This window comes from Convolutriloba macropyga, chromosome 11 (genome assembly GCF_964194025.1).
Source record: "Convolutriloba macropyga chromosome 11, txConMacr16.3, whole genome shotgun sequence".
NCBI classification, from domain to species: Eukaryota; Metazoa; Xenacoelomorpha; order Acoela; family Convolutidae; genus Convolutriloba; species Convolutriloba macropyga.
Window position 1 is genome coordinate 49478052 of NC_134478.1, and position 25857 is coordinate 49503908.

Below are 25857 nucleotides of genomic sequence, written 5' to 3' on the forward strand. Positions count from 1 at the left end.
GTTGTCTGAGTAGCAATTGACATAAGGAATCGGTTTTGATGTTTCTTAAATGTGATATATTGCGGGGAACTTTAGCGGGCTTAAGTTATTTAGAGCTGTCGTAGTTTCTGAGTGCTCTAATTCTTATAAACGCTTTAAAGTTAACTTTCTCCTAGTACTACTCGATTGTTTTGAAATGTTTGTAATCCTGAAGTTGATCGAAATTTGTATATTTGGTTTGACAAACAGACCTGAGTTGTGTTCGTTCGGTTGCGGGGCAAAGTTCCAACGTTCACTGGCATTTCCTATCTTTTGACCTCTTCTGCTTCGAGAAGTTTCTGTCAAATTTGATGCCTGGTTATACAAATAGAGTGTGTGTGAGTTTTAAAACGTCTGTTTGAACCGTGACAATTTATACTAATATACGTCCATGTATGTTATCATTGCAGCGAGCGAAATTGCACATTTAGTTTTAGACCAAACAGAATGTAATGTATAATTCGGGTACGTAATGTTATGTCTAATTCTGACAGCGATTATGGGGAGTTAATTGGATTTGGAATTGGGGTTAATCCTGACCAACTACGTCCTTAAAGAGCTATTAAATATTTTTTGCTACTTTTTAAATAATTAATTCAGTTTTTATACGTATCAAGAGTATCATCAACGTAGCCAGCTTCAAAACGTGAGGGCCAAAATTTTAAAATTGTTAAAATTTGGTTTCAATTTGCATTTTGCCTGTAATTAATTCGATATTATTTCAGGTGCACAATGTTAAATTCCTTTATTGGTTGTAGTTATCGGGCATTTATCATCCTTTATTTATCCTCATGGGCTTCTGGGGCTAATCATTTAATCAAACATTATCAGGAACTCACTTCTGACAAAATATCCTACACTTATAATACCCGACATACTAGACGAAGCACTTTATACACTGCACCCGCCGAACACTTAGATGAAGATTTAGTTATTCATGTCACGTTATCTGACACGCCTTACACGCTGATGCTTACAAAAGTCCAGCCGCCTCTCAGGAACTACGACAATGTTACAGTCAATGGTCATCATGTAGACGTTGACAGGTTCTATGATGGTTTTGTGTCAGGGTTCCCAGCGTCGTCAAACGTCCGTGGCTTCATCAACTCCAAAGGAAATTTTGAAGGTCATATTACGGTCAGGAATGAAACTTGGGTTATTGAGTCGAGTGAGCTAGTTTTGGATAAAGATGCCGACAAAGAAACTATCAATAGATCGCCAACTGTTGCGTTTAAAGAAAGTGATATGGATCCTGTCAATTTTCATGGACTTTGCGGTACCTCAGGGTCTTACCCAGGGCTTCCGCTAGATTTCAAAGTTGACAGATCTTTACGACAGACTAAGGCACCACCTGTTAAAAATACTTGTGAAATTCTTGTAGTCGTCGACCATACTTTCAGTGAAGCGTATAACAACGACTTTAACGATATTACACACGCTGTGACTTATTTCGTGAAGGAGGCTGATAACATTTTCCAAAGCACAGTTTTCGGAGATACGAAAGGTTACATGATTACGATTGGCAGATTCGAAATTTACACTCCAGACCGGGTCAACGATAAAGACTACCCTTTCAGGTAAGATTGTCTTTTGGTTTCGCAGGTCATAAACGAGAACCTCTTTTAATAAATAGGTATGCACACAAGTAAACATAGTGTATAGTTTTTAAGAAGAGGAAAAATACGAACTAAGATGAAAGAATTGGTCGACAAAATTTGCAAGACTACTCCGAGTTAAGAAGTTTTTTTTAAAAAAAATAAAGTCATTTGATTGCGCGTCATAGGAGGTTTACTCTCTGAAATTATCAAAATGTTCAAGTCATGAGAAAGGCTATTGTGCGCGGGGGAAGTTCATCTGGCTATTAAATAAGATTCTGGTTGAGGAATGTTCCAGATTTTTCGGCTTGACCTGCATTGCTGTTTTGAAATACGTCCTGATCACTGGTTGAAACAAAGGTAGAATACAATTTCAAACTTTGCCCAGTATATTGCTCTCTTCAATCTGAAGAATTATTCGGCAAAAGGTTGAATTTTGTTCATAAAGTCTCCAACCGATTCCTGTCTGGTCTGTTGTATCAATTTAGTTGTTTTTGTTTGCTTGAGAAATTTAAATCTCCTCGAAAGAAACGAGATAAACTGCTGAATACGAATGGCGTTAAGTCTGTGTGGCTCTTTAAGGGCTTTCGTAGTCTTAAAATGTACTCGAGGAGGCGAACTTCCAAGTACGTAAGGCAATTTTGAATATGGGCTGGCATGGACCCTAACTTTTTTGATCGCTGAGCCAGTGACGCTGGTCTTCTTAACTTTAAGCTGGCTTCAACGAAAGGAAGCCTCTCGCTTGTCACTCAAGTATGCAATACATCCGAGGGTATTAGATTGTTTTGAAGTTTGTCAAGAATTGCACAAGTGTTATTGGCATTAGCTGTGCTTCGCTTATGAAGTTTTCTAACCTACTAAATATCCATTTTTTTCGTAGAGAACATGATTGGTAAACGTACGAGAGTAAAATAATCGTGGAAAATCGTGAATACTCTTTTAAACCTCATTTTCGAAAATTAAATTATTTGAAAAAGTCTCTTCAAGTATCTATCGAGTTTTTCAGGAGCTTATCAATGGTAGCACTTTTATATCTGTCCGCCAATTATATCGATCCATTACGTGGCGAATATCAGCAAATATCAATAAATTTTGCGTGTTGTGGAGTTATTTTTGGAGTTTGAAATAATGTAGTTAGGCGTCAAAAATTAATTACAAGTTATCCATATTAATAAAAGCATTATAAAGGTTATTAATAATTAATATCTACAATAAAATACAGTTTAGTCATATAAAGGCTCTTCTCTTCAACCCAGGACGAAATTAATTTCGCAACTAAGAACTTTAGTCCTAGCGTATTTCAATCAGCTTGGTTATATTAGTCATAGGTAACTTTGATCTAATTGTTTCATCAATTGGTTATTCGAAGAACAGGTGTTTAAAAGTTTCAAAATATTTTTCACGAGAACAGCATAATGGGCGTGTGGTAATATTTAATTATTCTTGAACAAAGTTCATAGCAATTGTTGTAAACGTATTGGTCTTTTTTGCAAATTTTTTGCTTGACTGTTTTGAGCTACTTCTACGCCCTTGCGTTTTTGCGTTTCGCGTGATCTAAAGTCTCTCTAAATCACTCTTTCAAGCAGCTGAACTCAACGGGAGGCAATTTAATACTAAAAGTCAAATGAAAAGTGCGCCACAACTGGTGCGATTTTTCGCTTTAAATCTTAATAGTGGTATATGATAACCTCTAATGTGGCTATTTGAAGCCAACTATTGAAGTTCTTAGTCGCATTTAGGCTCCCCGCCCGATTGAAGCAGGCTGCAATTGATTAGAGCTCCCACTAGTCACTAGTCGTTCGAGAGCAATTCTTCAGACGTTTAGTCCGTTATGTTTCTCAACTGTTTTCTTGGTTTTTCCATGTAACTGTTCAAAAATAGCAGGTAGAGGACGTTTTTATCTAGCGCTGTAAATATTTTTTATTTTCCAAATGTTTTTGACGAAGATCAGCAATCTATTCTTTATCTATTCAGTCACAAAAAGCTTGAATTCTTTCATCAATTCTCCCATTAATCTCTGAGTGTGCTATTAAACTTTGGTTAGGTTTTGCGTGCGACATGTTTGTAATGTCGATAGTCTTGTTTAAATGATCTATACTGCAGCAGATCTTTGTTTTTGACATCTTGGTCAGCCCTAGTTCCTTAGCAAATTTTAGAATCGGTCAAGATCATTTCTATTTTGACTCTGAATGTCCTTTCAAGTTGTGCATTTTGAAATTGGTAACTGACCTTGCGTCGAACAAAAGTTGAAAAATTTTACACTTCATTCACGTAATGTCATCCATTTTTGGCGATTTTTAATTTTTCAGAGGCGATTTCCCTAAAGTTTGCTTTTGCTTGAGCTGTTTTCGTTTAATTTAATCACTTTTCCTAATGTTTTTAATCTACTTTGTGTTTTGGTAGATCGTTTAACCCTTTCATAGGTACCTCGGTTCTTTGTAAATTGAGCCGAAGTCCATTTGCGTAGTTGAAAGTTTCAACCTCATATAAAACTTGTTTTATGCAGGTAGTTTTGGTAAACACCGATATCTTCAATGTACGCAATGAGGTTTAAATTTTGATTTCTTTTTCTCTTAGTATTTCTACGCATTCTTGAAAAAGCGTTTCTATACCTAGAGAGAAGAGAGCAGAAAGTGAACAATCATAATTAATACCGTTCTCAATTTGAATGATACTCGAGAAATGACCATTGACTTCATTAGCTGCTTCGGTTTCTTTCTACAAATTTTCAATTGTTTTCGTCGGTATGTAAAGGCAGCCTACCTCATTCAATAATTTGAGAAAATTTTCTCTATGAATGCTTTAATGAATTCAATAAGGATCATGCAGTTTGATCTGCCTAATTTTTCCTTAGCAAATTTAGCTATTAAGATAGCCGATTCTTGCTGCAGTTTGGGAGATGAGCAAATTGGTGTTTCTTTATAAAGCTGGTGTTTCTGTTGGTGTTTCTTTAACATGTGATTAAATTTTAAGATCGGTATTCAGCAAGCGTGTCGGTTTGAGGTTATCAACAGTACACAGTAAGTTTAGTTTAGGCAGCATCTTCCTAATATAGATGCAAAACGAACCAGGCACTTTTTCGATTGCAGCTATTGAATATGAATTAAGGAGCTTAGTTCTGGAGCAAAGTACTCGTTGTTTCTTTTGTATAAGCCAGATGTTAATCTATCAGATCCCGGCGCACTTTAGCTGAAAAGTTTTTGAACAGCATGTCTAACCTCTTGTTCCTTAAAATCATCTGACTTGAATTGCTTCTTTGGTGTTTCGCTTAGCTTGTTAATCGTTCTAGCAAAGTGTTTGATGATTCTGTTCTGCATCTCTATTTTGACAGTCTTCTGAGCTTCTTTCCTATATAGGTTACTGCAGAATTGTGTAAATGAGTCTAATATTTCGTCAATACCCTGTTACTTTTCCGTTATCGTTTATAACTGCGGAGATGTTCTTATATTTGTTAAAGTTGTTTAGAAGATTTTTGTTAGCTTTTGAGTCTCCGCAATTCAGTTTTGAGTAAAATTTTTCTATTGAGTGAAATCTTCGTTCGGTTTGGGCTATTCGAGTGTTATCACTCCCAGTGTTTTGTTTCAACAAATCCCTTCTCCTCTTTTGCTCTTTTATGTCAAGATACCTTAGACAATCTCGTAGCGTAGCTTTGAAGTTATCATAATTGTTTGTCAGTCCTTTTTTTCAAAAATTGGAAAGAATTTTGTATTTAATGTTGAAATCTCTATAAAATTGTTTGGATCATTGATAGTGTTTCCTAATTTCCAGCGTACGTAACATGGTTCTTGGTTTTTAGTGAGTTTAGCTAACTGCAGAGTATAATGGTCACTTAAGGATATTTTAATGGTTGTGACGCTATGTGGTCAATGCGACACCCTTTGTTGCCCATGTGTTTTAAGTGTTGTTTTTTTGTTTGAAAACATTGATACATCCCATTTAATTAAAGCTATCGCTAACTTGTTAATATCTCTTCAGTCTTTCGTCCCCCGCCATAACTTGAGATAAGCATCAGTTGGACCTATTGCATTTAAATCTCCTATCCATATTGAGGAATCGTCGGTAAATTTTTCAACAATTTGGGCAAAGGATGAAATAATATTTGTACTTGGGTGTTAAGGGTTCAGGTATATTTATCCAAAAAATTGTTAAATTGTTCTGTATTAGGAAAAATGAAGCGTTTTTTCCTATGAGCTCAAATGTTCAATTATAGGGTATAACCAAAAAGAGCGCTTCTGATTTTACTATTCTTTTTTAATTAGTTCTTAAACTGGGAAAGAAGCTCTAACAGTTTCAAGTGGGAGCCCAGACCACGACAATTAAATGAAACTAAGGTAGCCAATTTATATTCATTAGAAGGAATTAGAAAAGGTTGAATTATGATATTGATGCATGGTCTAGCTGCTGATTCTCTGTATGTTGAATGTTATCATTGTTTCAAGTGTTTAATAAGTTTAATCTGTTTGTGCAGAACCTCAAAGGTACTGGGATCTTCGATGGGCGATATGTTGTTGCCTCTTTGGTGGCTCGTCTTCCGACCTTCACTTTTTTCCAGAACTCCACCGCAGGAGTACTAAATTTTCATTTTCATCAATTATTCAGTTATTACGAGGGGATTCTTGCTGGCTGGAGTTCGAATCCCTCCTCGGCGATCCCAGCACATTTGTGTCATTGCAACTATTCAATTCTGGTACTGGCGACTCAAGCTTGTTGCGTTGATTCGATTTGCGTATTAGCGACTCGGGCTTATTGCTTCGGTTCGATTGTGTTGGCGCATTGCGCTCAATATTGTCTGCGTGTCGGTTCATTTCTACTCTTTGTGTTGTCTTGTTGGTTCGCTTTAATCTACAGCATTTTTTGTTGGCCAATGTGAGGCTTTTATAATTGTTCACAATGCAAACACTTGTGCAGTGAAGGCATGTGCGCATTGAAACATATGTCTCTTCATTTTCTTACTGTTTTCTGCCAGTGGTGGGCTCTAATGACCACTCTCTCAGCGCGTTTTCATCTTGTTGGTTTTTAACGTCTAAAGGTATTGACGCTTTGCCGTAATACTCACATTGCGGAAACTTATCTTTTTGGCGATGCAGTGGCTTCATAGGTTCAAGGTTTTTTTGACAGATCAAGTTTTTTATGAGAGTTTCATTGTCTAACAGATATGGTACATTGCTCATTCTGAGCATTACGTTCTTTTGGAAGCCATCATAGTGGACGCTCCAATATTCGTCGACCGTAGGGAACATAGTTCTTTTCAATATGTGTAGTGCATTTATCTTTAGGTTGTCTATATCATCCGCCGCTCTGCTTGGCGCTACAATCAGAATCGTTTGTTGTCGTTTTTCTTTGATAGTTGTAAACGTTTTTGTCAAGTTTTTTTCTGTCTGTTTTGGCTGAAACGCTGAAAAAATAGTGGTTATGGCCTCATTCGAAGCCTTCTGAATTGTTTCAGCGTTTCTGAAGTGATGCTTTGTAAACGGGGGAGTGGTTTTTATCCTAAGAATGATGGTGACTTTGGTATTTCGGCTTATTGATGTTTAATCCAGGACCTCCGAAAATGAGCTGTATTGCTGTTGATCCATATTGTATCGCTGAGAGAGAAGGCAATTTAAGTCGCTAGTATTTTTGACCATGTATTATTGCTTTTAGTGAAGAAAAGTTTGGCAAAAATACGAGAAAAATGTAAGAGGCAATCAAAATCAACGTTTATAACGAAAAAAAAGAACGTCGACTTTCCCCGGTGTTTTGCTACTAAGTTGCCCGTTCATTCTCCCAACACAAGTAATGATCTAGCTCACAGTGTTTAAGCATCACATCAATTAGGAGCATCACAACAATTAAAGCATTAAGTTAGGCGAAAGCTTTTTTGCCCGAATTTCATTAGTAATTAGGTGAGACCAAATTCAAAGACTTAATTGTTCGTGTGAACAGTGCTATGGGTAATTGCAAAACTGATAATTGTCGTCCTAATCCGCAAATAGTATCTTGAGGGAAATTTTTCAAATTAATAACCAATTGGGCTTTTTTGATAATTAGATTCTGTATCTGTTGGAAAGGGGTAATTTTCAGAAAGTCTAAACTTAGTTAGCCTAGTGTCACTTGTTTCCACACACGTTTACAACTCTAATCTTAAAACGTCGCTCGTGAAAAAGCGCGAGAGAATCGAGTTTTTATATTCGATTTTTCTGCAATGCATTGTCAGCCAAATTTACTCAACTGAAAACAGCCAGTGTAGCATAAAGTTCAAGAACATGCTCCAAAACGTTTTTGGTTGCTCTGTTAGACTGAAATTAAATTCTGCTTGGCATGGATTAACCTGCAAAATTTCCCTAAAACGTTTTTCGCAGGTTAGATAAAAAAATTTATTGTAAGAAGAATGAACTTAATGCGCTTAAGAATTCGTAGATGCACGAGCATTCGTTAAATTCCAGGTACTTGGGCGCCAATGTTGGCTCTAGTGACTTCCTCAGGGCGCTATCCGAGGCCAGCAGGAACAATGCAGAGTGGAACACAAACTACTGTCTAGTGTATGCATTCACCAATCGCGACTTCGACAATGTATTGGGCGAAGCTTATACAGGATGTAAGTTGCTTTCCATATTTCAGCAGAATTTTTAAAACGAATTTAAGCTAATTTCCAATTTCTGAGCTTTTTTTTCTGTTTCAGCTAACTATGGAGGTATGTATTGCTTATTGCTTGCTGAGTTTGGTCCCCCATTAACCTCTGACTCTATATTGAATTTTTCTATCAGTTTTGGAAGTTGCAATTATAGAATACATAATTGAAACCAAAAGTTTGAACTAACTTCGACTTCATGAATCACAACTTAGTGGAGTCATAACTTCAAATTAGTTGATACATAATTGGCGTGTTAAAAACAAAAGATGCGTTATGTTGTGTTCAATCAGGTTTACGTTCGAAGTTCAATTGTGTAAATTGTATCTGGTGTCTGTGATCCTATATATCTATTCTCTCTATGAATCAAATTTAGCTCATTGTATGTATTGGAACTGTCCATTAGAGAATTACAACCGACCCATAGTTCTCAATTTTTAAAACCTATTCATTATTTAGGAATCTGCAAGCTCTACCGTCAGGGTATTGTGACAATGCAGCTACAGGGTGATCAGAGATCAAAGCTACTTGTAGCTCTCACATTTGCCCATGAGGCGGGTCACTCTTACGGTTCCGGTCACGACAGTACTGCCCAGTGTATGCCCGGTGGTTCTGAGGGTAACTATCTGATGCACCCCAGTTCACAGCCAGGCACTTATGAGAACAATGTGTTGTTCTCGCCTTGTTCCACTAAACAGATTGCGGATCATCTCAAATCGATAGGTTTGTAGATTTTGTCGTTGCATTTTTCAGATTGAAGTTTTCCTGACTAGCGATTTTGAAACACGTTGAGGTGAGTCTACAGTTCAGATTTGGAAGATTTTGCTTGATTGCAATCACCAAAGATGTGACTGTTTGTCTTTGCATTTTTGGTGGATCAAAATTCTGATGGTTAAGGCAAACCTGCTTTGGTTAAAATGCGGGGTTAAAAATTCAAGAATTGGCGTTTCATAGGTGATGAGTATGGTAAAGATGCACTTTGCAAGATGCGAGAAAGTGTAGAAAGCTAAGTTGTTATAAGTTACCCTTTCAATCAACATTCGCTTTCGAGAACTCAACAACTTCAAATGTGGTAATTATTTATGGTTCTTTCGTACATTGCAGACAAGGGTCAATTTACGGTCACAATTTTTGTTGTTCGGAGTGTGTCCTTGTCAAAACGCCTATATTCGCATTGACAGCTTTTATAGTTGTGCGAACGCCCCAATACATTGAAACTTGCTGAACGCATTTACATGTCCCAGAATACGCATCATGCTTCGTGGAGCCCAGAGGGGAGTTCTGTGGTAACAATGTGGTGGAGGGAGAAGAGAAGTGTGACTGTGGATTTGCAGATGCTAATGGAGAGTGTTATGACAAGTGTTGCATCCCACCAACTGCTGAGTTCCAAAGTGAGTCTCATTTTTGTGCTGTAAAGCGCGAATGCAATGTGAGTGTTGGAGGGGGGTCTAGGAGGACAAAAATACCAAAAATTAACCAGTGCTGGATTAAAAATTGGTCACTCGTAGCTTCTTGAAAGCTTGGTGTACATCACCGTTGTAACTACTGATCTTGGAATTTAGTGTCTCTTATGCACTGTGCTCACGTTGCTGCTTTTTTCTCAACACTTGCCTTTCTCTGTATTCAACTTAAGGTCGTCAAGTAGCACTTCAATTCTAAGCTATGTGCTTATCTGATGAACAATTTATATTTAGTTGTCTTTTTGACCTTCACGATTTCACATAAGAGCATCAATGTCTTTAGTTCTTAACTAACGCCATAAATACGTAAATATGACATTCTATTTTGAAACTAAAATCTATATTGGGAGACATAATAAAAAAAAAACGAAATGTTTCGAAAATTAGAGCGAATAAAAAAAAAAAGAACATTGTTAATTTCCTCTGGTACACATAAGTATAAAAAGCAAATGGTAAAAGAGGCAATGTAAAGTTAAGAATATAACATTATGTAAAATTATAAAATCATTAAATTACTTAACTAAAAATTTGACCTTACATTATTAAAAAATGGCCTAAAATGCGAACATAAAATGTTCTCACAATTTTATATGTACATCGTGAAGATTAAAAATTAAAATTAAAATCTAATGCTCTCAATATCATCTTTAATATCAGTTACTTTTGGGTCCTTCAAAAATTCTTTCCAAAAATATTCTTTCAGTTGTTTTTTTAAGGAAGCTTTCGATGTTGTTTTCAGTCTAATATTAGAAGGCAGACTATTATAAATTGGAATGGCTTGTGCAATAAAAGAATCAGTTAAAAACTTATTGTTCTTTCTTATATCGAAAGTTACTTTTTTTGACCTGTCATGTTGTTTTATTCTCATGGTAGAGAGAGGTTCAATTTTATACGCTGGAAGATCGTTGCTGAGTAAGCGAATAAAATATTTTGAGCAACGATATTTCAAGAGAAAAGAAACTGGTAGTATTTTGTTGCGAAGTTTGAGATCTGTAGACCGATCGTATTTTCTCCTATTAAAAATGGATTTTATTCCCCAATTCAATTGTTTTTCTAAAGTTGTGAGTAATGACTTTTGCAACCCTATCAGAATTAGAGCGGAATAATGTAGATGACTTATTACTATTGCATTAAGTAATAAGACTTTCGTTTTCTGTGGTAAACTTTTACTTAGTGTATTCAAAACTTTTATTCCACAAGCCATTCTCTGAAGAATCTTTTTCACTTCTCCATCAAATTTTAGTTTGCTGTCTATAATTACGCCAAGATACTTCACACTATTTGATTCTGCTATTCTTTCATTGTCAACATTCAGAACAGTATTTGTTAACCTCTTCCTGGTGCTGAACACAATATATTCTGTTTTTTGTTTGTTCACTACTAACTGGGACTTTGCAAAAAAATCAATAATTTTTGAGATGTTATGTTCAAGTTTTGTTTTTGCCGATATTTCATCAGTGTCGGATGTAAAAAGAAAAGTGTCGTCTGCGTACTGTACAACCGTGCAATCCTCTTCAACAATCTTTGCTAAATCGTTGACGTAAATGTTAAATAATAGAGGTCCTAAAATAGTACCTTGTGGAACTCCTCTCTTCAAATTTATCCAGTCCGATTCAATTCCATTCAGAACAACTCTTTGCGTTCTTTTACTCAAATAATTCTCTACTAAATTGGTAGCATGTTCATCGAAACCTATATTTTCTAGTCTCCGTAACAGTATTTTGTGGTTTATAGAATCAAAAGCCTTTGAAAGATCTAAAAACGCCCCTGTAACATTTTTTTTCTTGTTGAGTTCTAATCTTATTTGTTCTGTCGATTTCAGGATAGCATCAATTGTTGAAATTTGTTTTCTATAACCAAATTGACTAGCCGACAATAATTGCTCTCTTTCGAGGAAACTTGTGATTTGTGAACTGAACGCCTTTTCAAAAATTTTTGACAAAGCAGAAGTGACAGAAATAGGTCTATAATTGAGCGGGTCTTCGGGATTCCCTTTTTTGAAGAGTGGAGTTACACAAGCTTTTTTAAGATCTTCAGGAAATTTTCCTTCTGTAATGAATTGATTAATGAGATAACATAGTGGTTCCGCTAGCGCTGCTTTAGCATCTTTTATTGCCCAAGCTGGTATTTTTGAAGGACCGACTGGTTTACTTGTATTCAAAGAATCTATGAGCACATTTGTTTCCTTGGTTGTTATATATCGGAAATTGAAACACTTTCTCGAAGCAGTTTTAGGAGGAATGTTGTTTGTTTGTTGCAATCCAATAAACTCTCCCAGAGTCGAAAATTTGTAATTTAGAAGATTTGCGATTTCCATGGGCTTTGTTATCTTATCACCAAAACTGTTTAATAAAGATTGAATTCTTGCTTGAGTCTTTTCTTTATTACGAAGATCTTGAATGAATTTCCATCTGGCTTTTTCACTGTTTAACTCCATAAAACTTGAAAGAAGTTGTTTTTCTTTTTGACGGATTAAATCATTTTTAGTTTCATCATCGCTAATTCTTGAAAACTGTCTTTTTGTTTCCTCACATAACCATTTTTCTTGAAGCAAGAATTTTGGTTTATCTGTTCTAATATAACAGGTTTTAATTGGAGCATGTAGTGCTAATGCTCTTTCAATAATTCTTTGAAATTCTAATAACATCATATCTCCTGTCACTGCACCGTAAAAGTGTCTCCAGTCTGAATTTTTAATAAAATTTTGGAATGCTATGGCTGAATATTTTTTTTTGTCAAAAAACTTTTTCTTTGTTGTTTTTGATTTTAGCATCACAGATTTAAGAACTGTGATTGTTGCAAAATGATCAGTTTTCAAAATCGTATCCGCTACTATGCCAGTTTCGAAATCGTCTGTTATGATATAATCGATAAGTGTTGAAGAAGAGTTAATCATTCTTGTAGCTGTGTCATTATTCGTTGGTTTAAGGTCATATGGAGAAATTACAGATTGCAGCAGACTTCTGTCGCGCTTTGCAAAATAGTTTAAATTGTAGTCTCCAGCAAGTATGACAGATTTTCCTTCAGCCATAGCAAGATCAATTCCCAGGACCAATTTTTCCAAAAACATCTTAACAAGTTTTTTTTCCGGACAGTATGATAAATTCAAAACGCATTTCTTTTTTGTATGCTCAACTCAACCCATAAACTTTCAAAAATTGTATCCGGAAAGCAGTTGAGATCATCGCGGAGACGAGGTTTTAATAATTTTGGAATGTACATGATAATACCACCACCTTTTGTTTTTGTTGTTTGGATGCGATCTTTTCGAAAACAGTCAAAGTTTTGATTATCTATATGCCAAAATTCTTCCGGATGGTTTTGTGACAACCATGTTTCACTAAACGCATATATGCAGTTGTAACCAATGTCTTGAATGAGTTCTTTCAACAGCAGATGTTGTCCTGCTAAACTTCTGGCGTTTTGATGTAGAATTTTTATTCTGGAATCAAATAATTTTAACTTTTTCATCATAAGTGCATATGGCAGAACTGGTCCAGGGTTTATTTCGATATCACCACTTTTTAGTAGAAGATACCATATAACAACCAAGAAAAAGGAAAAGTTGAATTTGGATGGTGAAGCACATTGTTTGCTGTTACAGATTCCTTTGAATGAAGGTATTCGAGATGCATAAGGAAGACTGTAAAAACATTCTGAAATACTATCGGAGGATGTGAGTAGTACACATAGTATAACTATGAGTCGAATACCTGCCATTTTTGGTTATATCTGATTATAAATCATTACACGTTGCAAAATAGCTTAAAAACAACAGAAACTGCAGCTAAAATCCATTTGTATAACGATATGTTTGTCTCCATGGTTTGTAAGTGTTAGCCCTACTCACGTATGCACTTTGAGAATATTGCAAAGGTTGTAATCGAACAAGATTACAAGAAGTTAAAAGAAAATGACTTAAAACTGCGTTTTTAATAAACGGAATTCCCTGCTGAAAATTAAAATGTATGTCATCGTAAAAGAGAGCGTTGTAATTTGCCATTTGACTCAACATGTTGCACACAGGAAGTATTTTGATTTTTATCAGTGTTTTCTTGTGTAATATACTCTCGCAGTTTTTCATTGAATTCATAAATTTTGTTGTTTGTCTGTTCGTTTTTCGGCAATTTTTTTAAAGGAGGCACTTCCATCAATACCAATGATTCTGGGCTGAACTTTTCCTGTATTGCAGAGACAAGATCTTTGTAATCTGAGAATAATGTTTCTAAATGATCACTTTTTTGTTTTAGAATAGCATTGGTCCCATCCTGTAAAATAACTGTTTTCATCTTTTTTTGATCGTAACCCTGTAATAATTGCAATTTCTCCTTTGTTGTCGAGCCTGGGTAAGCATGTATACTGCAGTCCTGAGGAAATGTCCGATCTCTTGCCAGGTGTTTGATTATACTACTACCAATTAAAAAATTTTCTGTTTTCTCCTCGATCTCTAATGTTTCAAACTTTCGAATAAAAACGTCATTTTTTGCACTCGTGTTAATCGTTGGTGTTATAATAGCTGAATTAGTTGTTACCTGTGTCGATTTTTTAAGGAATTCACTCACGGTTACCACATGCTCGACGATGAGACTGTCCTTCTCCTCTAATTTTTGATAAAGTTCGCAATAAATTTTATAAAGATCCGCTTTTGAATAACTATTAAACTTTTCTGCAGTCATCATTATGATTGGAATATATTACAGGAGGATATTTACAGGAGTAATTTACAATTATTGATATTTACAATTAGAACTATGTTACAGAATCTGTTGCTTAAAAAGAACTATTGTGCTAACGTTTAAAACTAGCAATGCATAAGAAAGTGTTTAAAAAATGAAGGTCAAGAAGCAACTGTACAGAATGAAAGAATTGTGTGTTGAAATGAAAGAATTGTGTGTTTGAATTCTCTGTATTCTTGTTTCGGCCCCCATCTAAGTGGGTATATAACTTTTACATTCAAATATATTTTTGGTGGCTAACCACCTGGCTAACTTTTACAGGTCAAAATATATACATTCTATTTTTAATATCAAATCATGATTAGATGTTCCTTCTTCTGCTGATCATAAAATAAACTTTTGAAATTGCTGTTTTTTTCCTTCGAACTGAACAAGTTTGAAATGCTGTGTCAGATTATCCCTGACCAATTGTTTATATTTTGACATTTTTCCGCATATCAAGAGGACATTTATTTTACTTCTAAATGCTTTTTTATGCGTTAGGAAAGACTGCTTGTTTTTAGCGTGATGAGTTGTTCTGTTGTGCACCCGAACTCTTTTCTCTTGCTTCTCGCGTTTTTGTGTGCTGCATTTCTGAAACATTGCTAATCAATTTTAATTGCCTTTAATAATATGACAACAGTAATTGGCGGTTCTGTAGCCTCTAGCCTCATTGGGGCGCGTAATGGGAAAGCCTTTATTGTTGTTTTATGGCTACTGGTCCGAAAATTAGAGTTAATTTTGGATTTAAAATGGTAAGTGTTTTTAAGGCGAACGTATTTTAGTAATCGATTTTTCCGCTATGTTACAACTTAATAATGAGTCCCTTGACAATGATATACTTTAGGATTCTGTCCTTCAGAATTTTTTAGAGACGCAAGTTTCATAACTTCCTGATTCCATATTAATAAATAAATAATTAATCTCCCGAAACCTCAAAAAATTGATTTTAATTTTTAGTGCAATTGCACAGGGCACACAAAACAAGGGCAAAAATGGACCAATAGTTTTTCAATAGTTTTTATACAGTTTTATGATCAGTTGTTTGATGTACACCTGATTTTTTATATATCTTTTTACCTCTGTGGATTTTAATGTCTGCAATTTTTTAATTTTGTGATTTTAACTGCGGAAGATCTGCAAAAAAAATAATCAAAGAAATGATGTGAAGCACCTGAAAAACAGCAGTTTTTCGAAATTTTCATGTATTTCAAGCCATAAGTGCAAGGAGTCATACTTTTACCACGTCTTAATTATTGTTGCTGGCTTTCAAAATAGCTGCATTTTTCCCCTCAGGATAAAAACTAACCAAAACGCAACGCACCAACCGAACTCCTTTTTCGAACTCCTTTTCACAATACAAGTAAAATTTTAAGATAATTGGTTAGTCATAAATCAAAACAAGTCTGTGACGCGGTATTCTTTTTTCATTTACTGAAAAAAACCGGCTGCATTTTCTTTGAGCCAGAAATCATGAGTAAAGTAAAGCGGAACAATAGGTTTCTGGAAAATTTTTTATGAAAATATAATTCAAGCGATTTATTTTCAAAAACTTTTTATGCTTTACAACAGCCACAGCATTCAGTTGAAAACAACGGATAGTGAAAATCCTTCAACTGATTTAAAAATGACTACAAGTAAACAAAAAATATCTGAAATTTTTTCGGACATCTGTTTCTTCCGTAGTTTGTTTTCCTCGAGAGTTAAGGAAATTTGCTTCTGAGCCGGTGTTAGTGTGCTTGGTTTTCAGAATTTCAATTCATCTTAAAAGTGAAGCAAAACAAATGATTGAGATATATTATTCAACATTTTTGTGAACTTGAGCCGCTTGCTTTCAACTATCCAAATCTATTTGATTCTTAACAACTATTTCTCCTTTCAACAGCTAATATTGGTCAAAATAGCGTGAGACTACTCACAAAAAGAACCTCAAAGCTTACAATAATTCAAAGGAACAATTTAGGTACCTTTTAATCTTATTTTTCAATTCTTTATTTTTCTCCTTCGCAGAGAGGATTCGTTTCTCCGATTCGATCTGGAGACACAAAAGCAAGCTTCGCATGCAAAGCAGAACCAGAGAAAAGTGAAGTAAAGTGGAACAAGAGGTTTTTGGGGAAATTTTAATTAAAATGTCATTCAGGCAATTTAGTTTCAAAAACTTTTTATGTTTTACAACAGCCACAGCATTCAGCTGAAATCAACGGATGGTGAAAACTGATTTAAAAATGAGTACAATTAAACAAAAATTATCTGATTTTTTTCTGACATCTGTTTTTTCCGTAATTTGGTTTTTTCGAGAGTTAAGGAAATTCGCTTCTAATCTTGTGTTGGTGTGCTTGGTTTTCAGAATTTCAATTTATCTTAAAAATAAGCGGAACAAATGATGGAGATTTAGTATTCAACATTTTCGTGAACTTGAGCCGCTTGCTTTCAACTATCCAACACTTAAAGTCGTGCTAGCTAAAAAACTAATTGATAGTTAGCTTACCTTTCATGTACCACTTCAGTTTTTCTGGGATGCGTTTTTCGGATTTGATCTGGAGACGCAAAAGCAAGCTTCGCATGTAAATATTCCGCCATTTCTAAAGAAATGTTGGAACAATTAGACTTGAACAATTGTTCGCTATAATAACATATAGAACTTCCTGTGAGATGACTGACCGATTTCAGAAATGACAGATCGCCAATCAAGGCTTACTTTGGCAAATTGTGGAGAAATATTGATTGAAAAGTAAGAAAGATTGTTGCTTAGCTCTATGTTGAAGAAGGTTCCCTTTGGGCTGGGACGATTTATTTGCAATTAAATCAATATTACCAATTGGTGATTGAACCAGAAGTTATTAGCGGCTATTTTTTAGCAGAACTAGATCCCGAGAGAAGAGAAACATCTCTTAATTGCAAAAAAAAAGATAACCGAAATGGAGGCTTAATTATACAATCTATTATAAAATTGAAAAATGTATCTCCTCTCAGGGAAGGGCTTCACAGTTCCCCAATTAGAAGGTTGAACCCCTTGAGAGACGATGTTGATTTCTTAATTATCGTTAAGTTTGCATGACTGTTACTATTCAGTTTTCTTCTGTTTCATGTCACAGGTTCAAGTAAGTGTGATCGCTGTTCTACTAATTCTCATCTCAGACATACACATTCATGTTCATCCGTTATTCCTCCAACAATCTTTTCGAAGTCTAAAATGGATGTGTAAAATCTTCAACATTGTTTACAAAACTTTTAGTTTAATCTGACTATTTTCACTGTAGTTTGTCCCTTGAATGGTGGTTATTATGTACTCTGTTCACGCACTCTTGCTTAAGCTTCATGGAAGCGGGATTGTGCTCTTTTCCAATAATAGTTACCACTAAAACGAGATGAAATAAATTTAAATTAAACTACTGAATGTCGAAGTTGTAATGATAAGAAATTGAGTTTATCCAAAAGGTACCGCTAATTGATTTCTTTGCTGTCTTTGAGACAGCAGCTGTAACCTTTCACGCAATCATCGAGGTCAATCGAATTATCCAAAGAAGCGTTTACTGTGTATTTTTCTTTTGGAAACTAATTTAGACCTTAAGCAGCTTTGAAATTGCGAACTGTACCAACTCGGTCTCCTTTAATGAACTGTTTTTTAGCTGTAAGCTGAGCGTAGCTATATTGTGGTGATCTTTCTTAAAGAATTTAGTTTGTATTCTGGCGCTCCCAAGATCTGTTCACTGTTTTCAAGGTTTTGAAGTCAAATTTGAGTGGTGATTTCCGTCCCACCGGAACAAAGTGGTGCAAAATGGAACGGGTTTGCTCCGTGTTTTTCACTCGAGTTTTTATCGATAACGTGAAAGCTGAGTGTTATGAACTAATCACTGATAAAATGATGAGTAGAAAGTGGCTTTCTGGTCATGTGGAATGTTTTCTTTTCGAAAAAGTTTGCCCAGTCCTAAAATGAGGCTAAAAGAAAAGAAAGCCCTTATAAAAGTTGTAAAATTAGACCTGAGATTTGAGTTAATCTGAATTAAAACTTGCATATATAAACTGCAACAGCATATACTTCATCTAATGAGCATAAACACATGACTTTTTACGTGACCTTAAGAACGCTTATCTTTTTCATGCTATCTGAGCCCGAATGCTATCAGGCTATTTAACTGAATTGATTGTATCTATTTGATATCTGGATTTAAAAAAATTACTTTTTCGGAATTTTGCAAACAAATATTTAAATTTCTTAACGTGAAATAGCAAAAAAAGTGAAAACTATCCCAGAACTATAAACCTCTATATCTCGCCGAGATGTGAAAAATTGAAGCTGTCTCTTCAACGATCAATTTTCTGTTTTTATGAGGTTTTGAATGCTACCGCCTTTTATCACTCTCCAAAAGATATCAGTTGTCCACTGTTGGCTTCGTTAAGTTCCTAGTGGCATGAACTTTCTATCCCCCATTTCAGGAACCTAACTATATTGTGCAATAGCTCTAGACTACATGTGATATATCGAACTTTGCAACTTAAGTTAAAAGTTCGATATATAAAGAAAATTTTCTTACCTGATGTTTGGTGAAGTGAAATTGCATAATGGCTTCTAATTTGAACCGAATCGTCGATTCAAATTTGTTCATACCACAAGTTTGTCAGTGTACATAAACCATAAATTTGTGATAGATTCGACCTTCCCACCACCAGATATGATCATAAACCAACTCTCCGACCCTCCCAGTAGAAAGAAATGACACGTTCTCAGGTAGGGAGAACAATGTGTTAAGTGCGAAAAACTGCACTAGTACTTGCCGTATACGGCAAGGGGAAAAACTTTTTCACAACTAAGGTGTAAATTAACCCATATCAGTTGATCTATATCTAGACGGATCTGTAAATTTTCATACTGATACGGACTATAAATACCTGTGAAATTTTGTACATTTAGGCCATTTTGAATTCAATTGTTAAAATAATAAAATTCTTGTTACTCGTGCTCGAGACCACGACAATGGTGTCCAGACCACCAAACGACCGACAAACCTTGGATCTGCAGAATGCTGAATCCTGTACTGCGTGGATCATGTCTTTTGTGGCGAAATGTCGCGCAGAGAAGAAAGAAGATAAAGTCAACGCCGACGGTACGATCGTGGACCTACAGGTAACAAATCTCTTTCTTAGTATATGCGGCCAGGACGCACTTCTTAAACTTAGGAGCCCTTTGAGCCCTAAAAAATTGTTACACTACTTTTAAAGAGGTCAGACAAGCTATTCAAAACTATTTCCCCTAAAGAGAGAGAGTAGAAACGGCAGAAAGGGCTAAATTTCTGTTCGTTGTCCAAGGCGTTGGAGAATCCGACGACGATTTTCTAGCGCGCCTCAGAAAAGAAGCACGTTATTGTGACTGCGAAAAACTTAAGACAGTAACCAACCCTGAGGAAGAGTTGATAAAAATTAAATTTATCTCTTTGAGATACCCTGAGGCCAAATTGAGACTATTAGACGGCATTAAAACTAAGCCAACGATGTCTCTGTCTGAAATGACAGAAAGCTTACAATTCAGAAGTCAAGCAATGGCTTTTGCGAGTTCCTCAACAGGCAATAGACCATTTGTAATAAATGAAGAAGTTGGATACAACTTCAAAAAGACCTCCAGAAAACCTAATGAAAAGTTCCTTGGTAATAAAGGCAATAGTTACTTGTGTAATAGATGTGGAGGTAAGCCACACAGTAGCAAGCCGTGTCCGGCCTTGAACAAGAAATGTAAAACCTGTGAAAAGGTGGGGCACTTTTCAAAAATGTGCAGAAATAAAACCCAGCCTAAGTCAGGTAACACTGACCAGCACAACAATTTCTGCGAGGAATAGGGTAAGTTGTCTCGTCAAACATCATCCGAAATGGAGATGGGAATGTACTATACACGGGAAAACGTGTTTAACATGTCGGTGACATGGGAGTACATTACAGTAAAAGACCATAAAATAAAAATGCAAGTTGATGCCCGTGCTGATAGCACCGTGATATCGTCATTAATCTGGACTGAGCTTGGTAAACCTCAGTTGAATGGGAAACTCAGACGTCTTAAGGCCTATGACGATCATCAACTGACGCCTCTGGGATCACTAACATGTGATGTTGAGTGGAACGGAAACAAGTATAGGCAACAGCAACTAGCAGTTGTCCAATCCGACAAAAAAATTGGGCTTTTTGGGAGAGACATACTACCCCAAGAAGGCATCAATGCAGTGAGTGATGAAAGACTACCTGCAGTCAAAGGATACAAAGCGCATGTGAAGCTCATACCGGGATCACAGCCAATGTTCTGCAAAGCCAGAAAGATACCAAGACAGGCTCAAAGAGAAGCTTGATACAATGGTACGACAGGGCATCCTGGAGCCAGTACAACCTGATGGGGTCACAAATGCATCACCAGTAGTGTGGCAGCGGAAGGAAAATGGAGCTCTGAGACTATGCGTGGACCTGAAAGTTCACATCAATGGCAAAGTTATGGACGAGGACTATCCAATCCCAGACATGGAGACCATTTTCCATAATTTCCATGGGGCCTCTTACTTTAGAAAAATTGACATATCAGAAGCATACTATCACATTGAGCTGGACGAAGAAATATGCACAATCAACACATCGCAAGGACTGTTCAAGACATGCAGGCTTCCTCAGGGCCTAAAGAACTCTTCATCAATCTTCCAGAATTGCATTGAGTCAACTCTCAAAGGAATCAAGGGTGTGGTCATCTTCCAAGACGACGTCCTGGTATGTGGAACAACAAAGGATCAATACGTGAAACGAATGCTTGCAATCAGGAGTCGCCTACGTGAAGAAAATTTCACCATCAATGAGAAGAAATCCAACTCAAAACTAGTTTCAAGTTTTCTTGGTTACTCTGTTTCCAAAGAAGGGATAGCACACGATCATAAACATGTTGATCATAAACAAAGATCAAAAATGCTAAACAGCCATCAAATATGAAACAACTCGAATCCTTTGTTGGCTTAGCAAATTTTTGTGGTCGAATGATACCGGATTTTGCAACAAAAATGCTACCCCTAAACGAAATTCGAAAAGAATTCAGATAGGAAAAGGAAGAGCAAAATGCTTTTTTTGAAATCATCAAAAAGGAGTTATTTGCTAACCCTCTTGTACAGCCTTACAGCTTGACGAAGGAAGAAACCGTGACAACAGACGCCTCAGAGAAAGCTATATGCGGGGTACTCTCACAAGAAGGACATCCTGTGATCTACGTCTCGAGGAAGTTTTCACAAGCTGAACAGAATTACTCCAAAATTGAGCAAGAAACACTTGCAATGGTCTTTGTGGTCACAAGATTGAAAAAATTGCTACTCGGAAGAAGGTGCACTCTACAGACTGAACACAAACCTCTCAAATATCTCTTCGCCTCAGACGAAGAAATTCCGAAAACAGCATCAGCAAGAATTACGAGATGGGCGATAGCGCTGATGAGATTTGACTTCGAATTGAAATATACACCCAGAGAACTGATCCCCCACGCTGATGCTTTGAGCAGACTAGACTTTGACGAGTACGATGACAATGATTGAGCCTGCTTTGCTCTTGGCAATATCTACTTCGTCCAATCCGACCTGGTGACCCAGTCAGACATCAAAACTGAGCTGGGATCGAATCGACTCTTTCAAGATGTCATCAAACGAATAAAAAGCGGTATCTGGAAACAGTGCTCAGAAGCAGAGAAAGGATTTGAACAATAGAAAGACGCCTTGACTATTCACAATGGAATCATCTTTCGACGAATTGTGCCTTTCATTCCACCCAAACTAAGACCCATGGTGATGGCCAAAGCTCATGAGACTCACCCAGGCAAAAATGCAACTGAAACAGCAGTTCGAATGATGGCTGGGTGGCCTGGCATCAGTCATGATGTTCTTCGATATGTTAGTAAATGTAAGGAATGCCAAGAAAACAGGCCTAGCCTGGGAAGACAGTATCTACTTGGCCGGTAGCTGAAGTTTGGGAAAGACTCCACATGGACTGGGGCTACGTTAAGGATCAAGGTAATATCTTAGTGATAGTAGACGCCGGATCAGGTTGGATAGAAGCCTTCCCTGCGGGAAATAGAACCTCACAAACAGTGAAGGTGCACTTGAGTCAAATCTTTGCAAGATTTGGGATACCAAGAATATTAGTATCAGACAACGGTCCTGAGTTTGTGAGCAGTGACCTAAAGCAATGGTGTGAATCACTGGGGATTAAAAAGCTGGAATCTCCCATCTACCATCCAAGAGCAAATGGGATTGCTGAACGAGCGGTCCAAACAGTGAAACGGGCTATTCAAGCCTGGAGTCCAAATCTGAATGTGTCATTTGGCGCTTTCCTACAGCGGGCTTTGATGACACATCGGATCACTTCCAAGACGCGGGGCAAAACTCCTGTAGAACTGCTACTGGGACGCAAAGTAAGACTTGCAGCAGTCACTGATATTGATCTATGTGAACGAGTCCTCTTCAAACCGACGAACAGTTCGCCAACGGTTCCAGCTACTTTCATTATCCGTAAAGGAATGAACACTTCTTTCATTCAGCCGGAGAATTCAAACAAGACAGTGCTTGTTAGTGACAACCAAATTAAACGGCTGGAACCTGACGACATCAAGACTGAATCTACTGACTCAGTCTGAGAGCAGTAGGGACATAGACGTGGCATCACCCAACTCTACTGAAGAAACCTCATTAGTTGAAGGGGAACAAATTCAGTGGCCACGAGAACTTCAAGCAAAAATAAAAAACAAACAGAAAGATTTGGAGAAGCTATTCCTACAAACTTGCTTAAAAAAGGAGGGAGGATGTAGTATATCGAGAAGTGGCGAATTAGCAACTTAAGTTAAAACTTCGATATATAAAGAAAACTTTCTTACCTGATGTTTGGTGAAGTGAATTTGCATAATGGCTTCTAATTTGAACCGATTCGTCGATTCAAATTTGTTCATACCACAAGTGTACACAAACCATAAATTTGTGCGATAGATTCGACCTTCCTCCATATACGGTAAGGGGAAAAACTTTTTCACAACTAAGGTGTAAATTAGTCCATATCAGTTTATCTATATCTAGACGGATCTTTAAATTTTCATACTGATACGGACTATGAATACATGTGAAATTTTGTACATTTAGGCCATTTTGAATTCAATTGTTAAAATAATAAAATTCTTGTTACTCGTGCTCAAGACCACGACACTACATCTTTGAAAAGACTCTTGCCATTCTTAATAAGATTGCAGATAAAGGTTTTCCTGATAATAAGAACGCTATTTATTGTAATTTATTGGTGTGTTGTGCTGTTTTCTTGTAATTTTTCAAATCATATAAATCAAACTTTTCTATGTTTATAAAGTTCAGCATTTATTCTTTCGCATTTCTAAGTCAATGGATTCGTGATTGTACTCGTTAATTCGTGCGTTTTATGTAATAACTGTGTCTGATAACAAGTGGTACGTTCTATACGTTTGTGCGAGCGACGATAAATTAACTGTTCTGTTCTAGGCAACCAATGTCAATTGAGAGACAATGCAAGGTGCAGCCCGACAGCCGATGAGTGTTGCAGTGACGCATGCGTCCCACTCGGATCCAGCACCCCATGTGGTCGAAGCGATGAATGCGCAGCACCCAGAACCTGTCCTGGTGGCACAAACTCCAAGTGTCCTGAGAAACAAAACGTGCCTGATGGGGAGCTATGTGAGGAGAATACAAAATCTTGTGTCGGTGGTCACTGCGTTGGCAGCGCTTGTAAGAATCTAGGCGAAAATTACGAGCCTTGTGCATGTTTGGAAAGCGCAACTGTAGATCCGAAAGAGGCTCAATGCGTTGTATGTTGCCGAGATAAATCTGCAGCGTCTGGAACTTGTGCACCAATTAACGAAATATCGCCAGGCACTTGGAACGAGATCCTGTACATTGGCGACGGTGATATTTGTAGTACTAATGATGGTTATTGTGACGTTTTTCATCGTTGCAGGTCGTTTGTTGAGGAGGGACTTCTCCTGAAAGTCATCACGCGAGTTTTCAGTGCTGATAAATGGTCAGATTTTGCTACACAATATTGGTGGGCTATAGCTTTAATTCTAGTTTCGCTAATAATAATAATAGGAGTTTTTGTACATTTTACTGCTATTTACACCCCGACTCAAAACCCGAATGTTAAACAGTATCAAGGACCAAAGGCTTACATGACTAAACGGTACACGACAATGCGAGAAAGTAGGTCACGACGAAGTGCGTATGACGCGTCGGACTCGGCAGCCAATCAGCAACAAGCACCTGCCGAGAAGAAGAAACGAGGACCAAGAATGACCAATCAGAAGCGAATGGTGGTTGTTCCGCCGAGTATAGTTCAGCAAACGAGTGAAAGCTAAACAAAAATTGAAATTCTCAAAAATTGGATATAGTTACCAATAACTGAAACAAACTTAGTCGAATTTGAAATAAACATTTCTCCAAGTCTATATTGTAGATAATAGCAAAACTACAAAACGTTGTTTCTTCTTTGTCATCCAGCATTATGATTAACAGTGATCAAGTTACTTTATTTTGAATAAGAGCTGGTCGGACCAAAAAGTTGAACCAGAGTTTCATAATGTTTTGTTTGAAAAATTATGGTAAGTTGTAAATGCAATCTTTTAAACACCTGTTGGCTGTTTTTACGTTCTTCAATGCATAGTTTAGGATTTCAGAATTTTCAATACGCGGAATGAAATAAAAGTAATGTATGCTACTTGCCGGAAATAGGGGGGGGGGGGGGCTTGAAGAAATTATAGAACGCATTTGTTTGAAGCTTGAATGTTCTCTTTATTCTATCCATGAGATAATTGTGAATTTATAGTGTCTTCCTAGTATCTGCCTGAATTATCAAATCTATATTTTACTTATTCTTGAGGTGATGTTCTTGTTTGCAGATTAAAAGTGTGCTAATGTGTTCGTCCTGTTTTCTACGCTAAAAACCAAATTATTATTACTCTCATCTCGAGGTAATATTTTCATATCTCAATAATTTATTGTACAACAAATAATGACTAACTCTTGCTCTAAATTTCGCTATTTTCCTCGAAGATGAGAGTTGCGTACTGCAGAAACTTACTGTGCATTAGAGCCTTCAAAATCTAGTAGCTTTTAATGAATTGTTGTATACTGCATTTTCATCTTTGAATCCCCCCCCCCCACCACCGCCACCACCTCACCCTCTGTGATAGAATATGATGATCTGGGCTTTCTTTGAAATTTGTTTATCTATCATGCAGTATATTTTGAGAGTTTTGTCGCGAAATCGAAAAGTTCTGTCGCTAATTTATTACTCTTTGATATGTTCATTACTTTCAAATAATCTATTCTCAATTGTCTTCTATTTTACTCTGTACAAAAAAGGCTTGCGCTTATTTTGTATATATTTTAATATCAATTGCTTATTAATTAATTCATCGTCAGAAGTTTTTTTTTGAAACCAAG

At 36.5% G+C, this 25857-nt stretch overlaps 1 protein-coding gene across 1 annotated transcript; it reads left to right on the plus strand.

The window, feature by feature from the left end:
• Window positions 1–670: 670 nt before the first annotated feature.
• Window positions 671–25838, plus strand: LOC142349661 (disintegrin and metalloproteinase domain-containing protein 10-like). The gene is made up of 6 exons (XM_075401379.1): window positions 671–1595; window positions 8039–8190; window positions 8275–8286; window positions 8683–8946; window positions 9468–9614; window positions 23902–25838. Exons 1-6 carry the CDS (start codon window positions 751–753, stop codon window positions 24768–24770), a joined length of 2289 nt encoding a protein of 762 aa, XP_075257494.1. The 5' UTR covers window positions 671–750; the 3' UTR covers window positions 24771–25838.
• The last annotated feature ends 19 nt before the right edge of the window (window positions 25839–25857 follow it).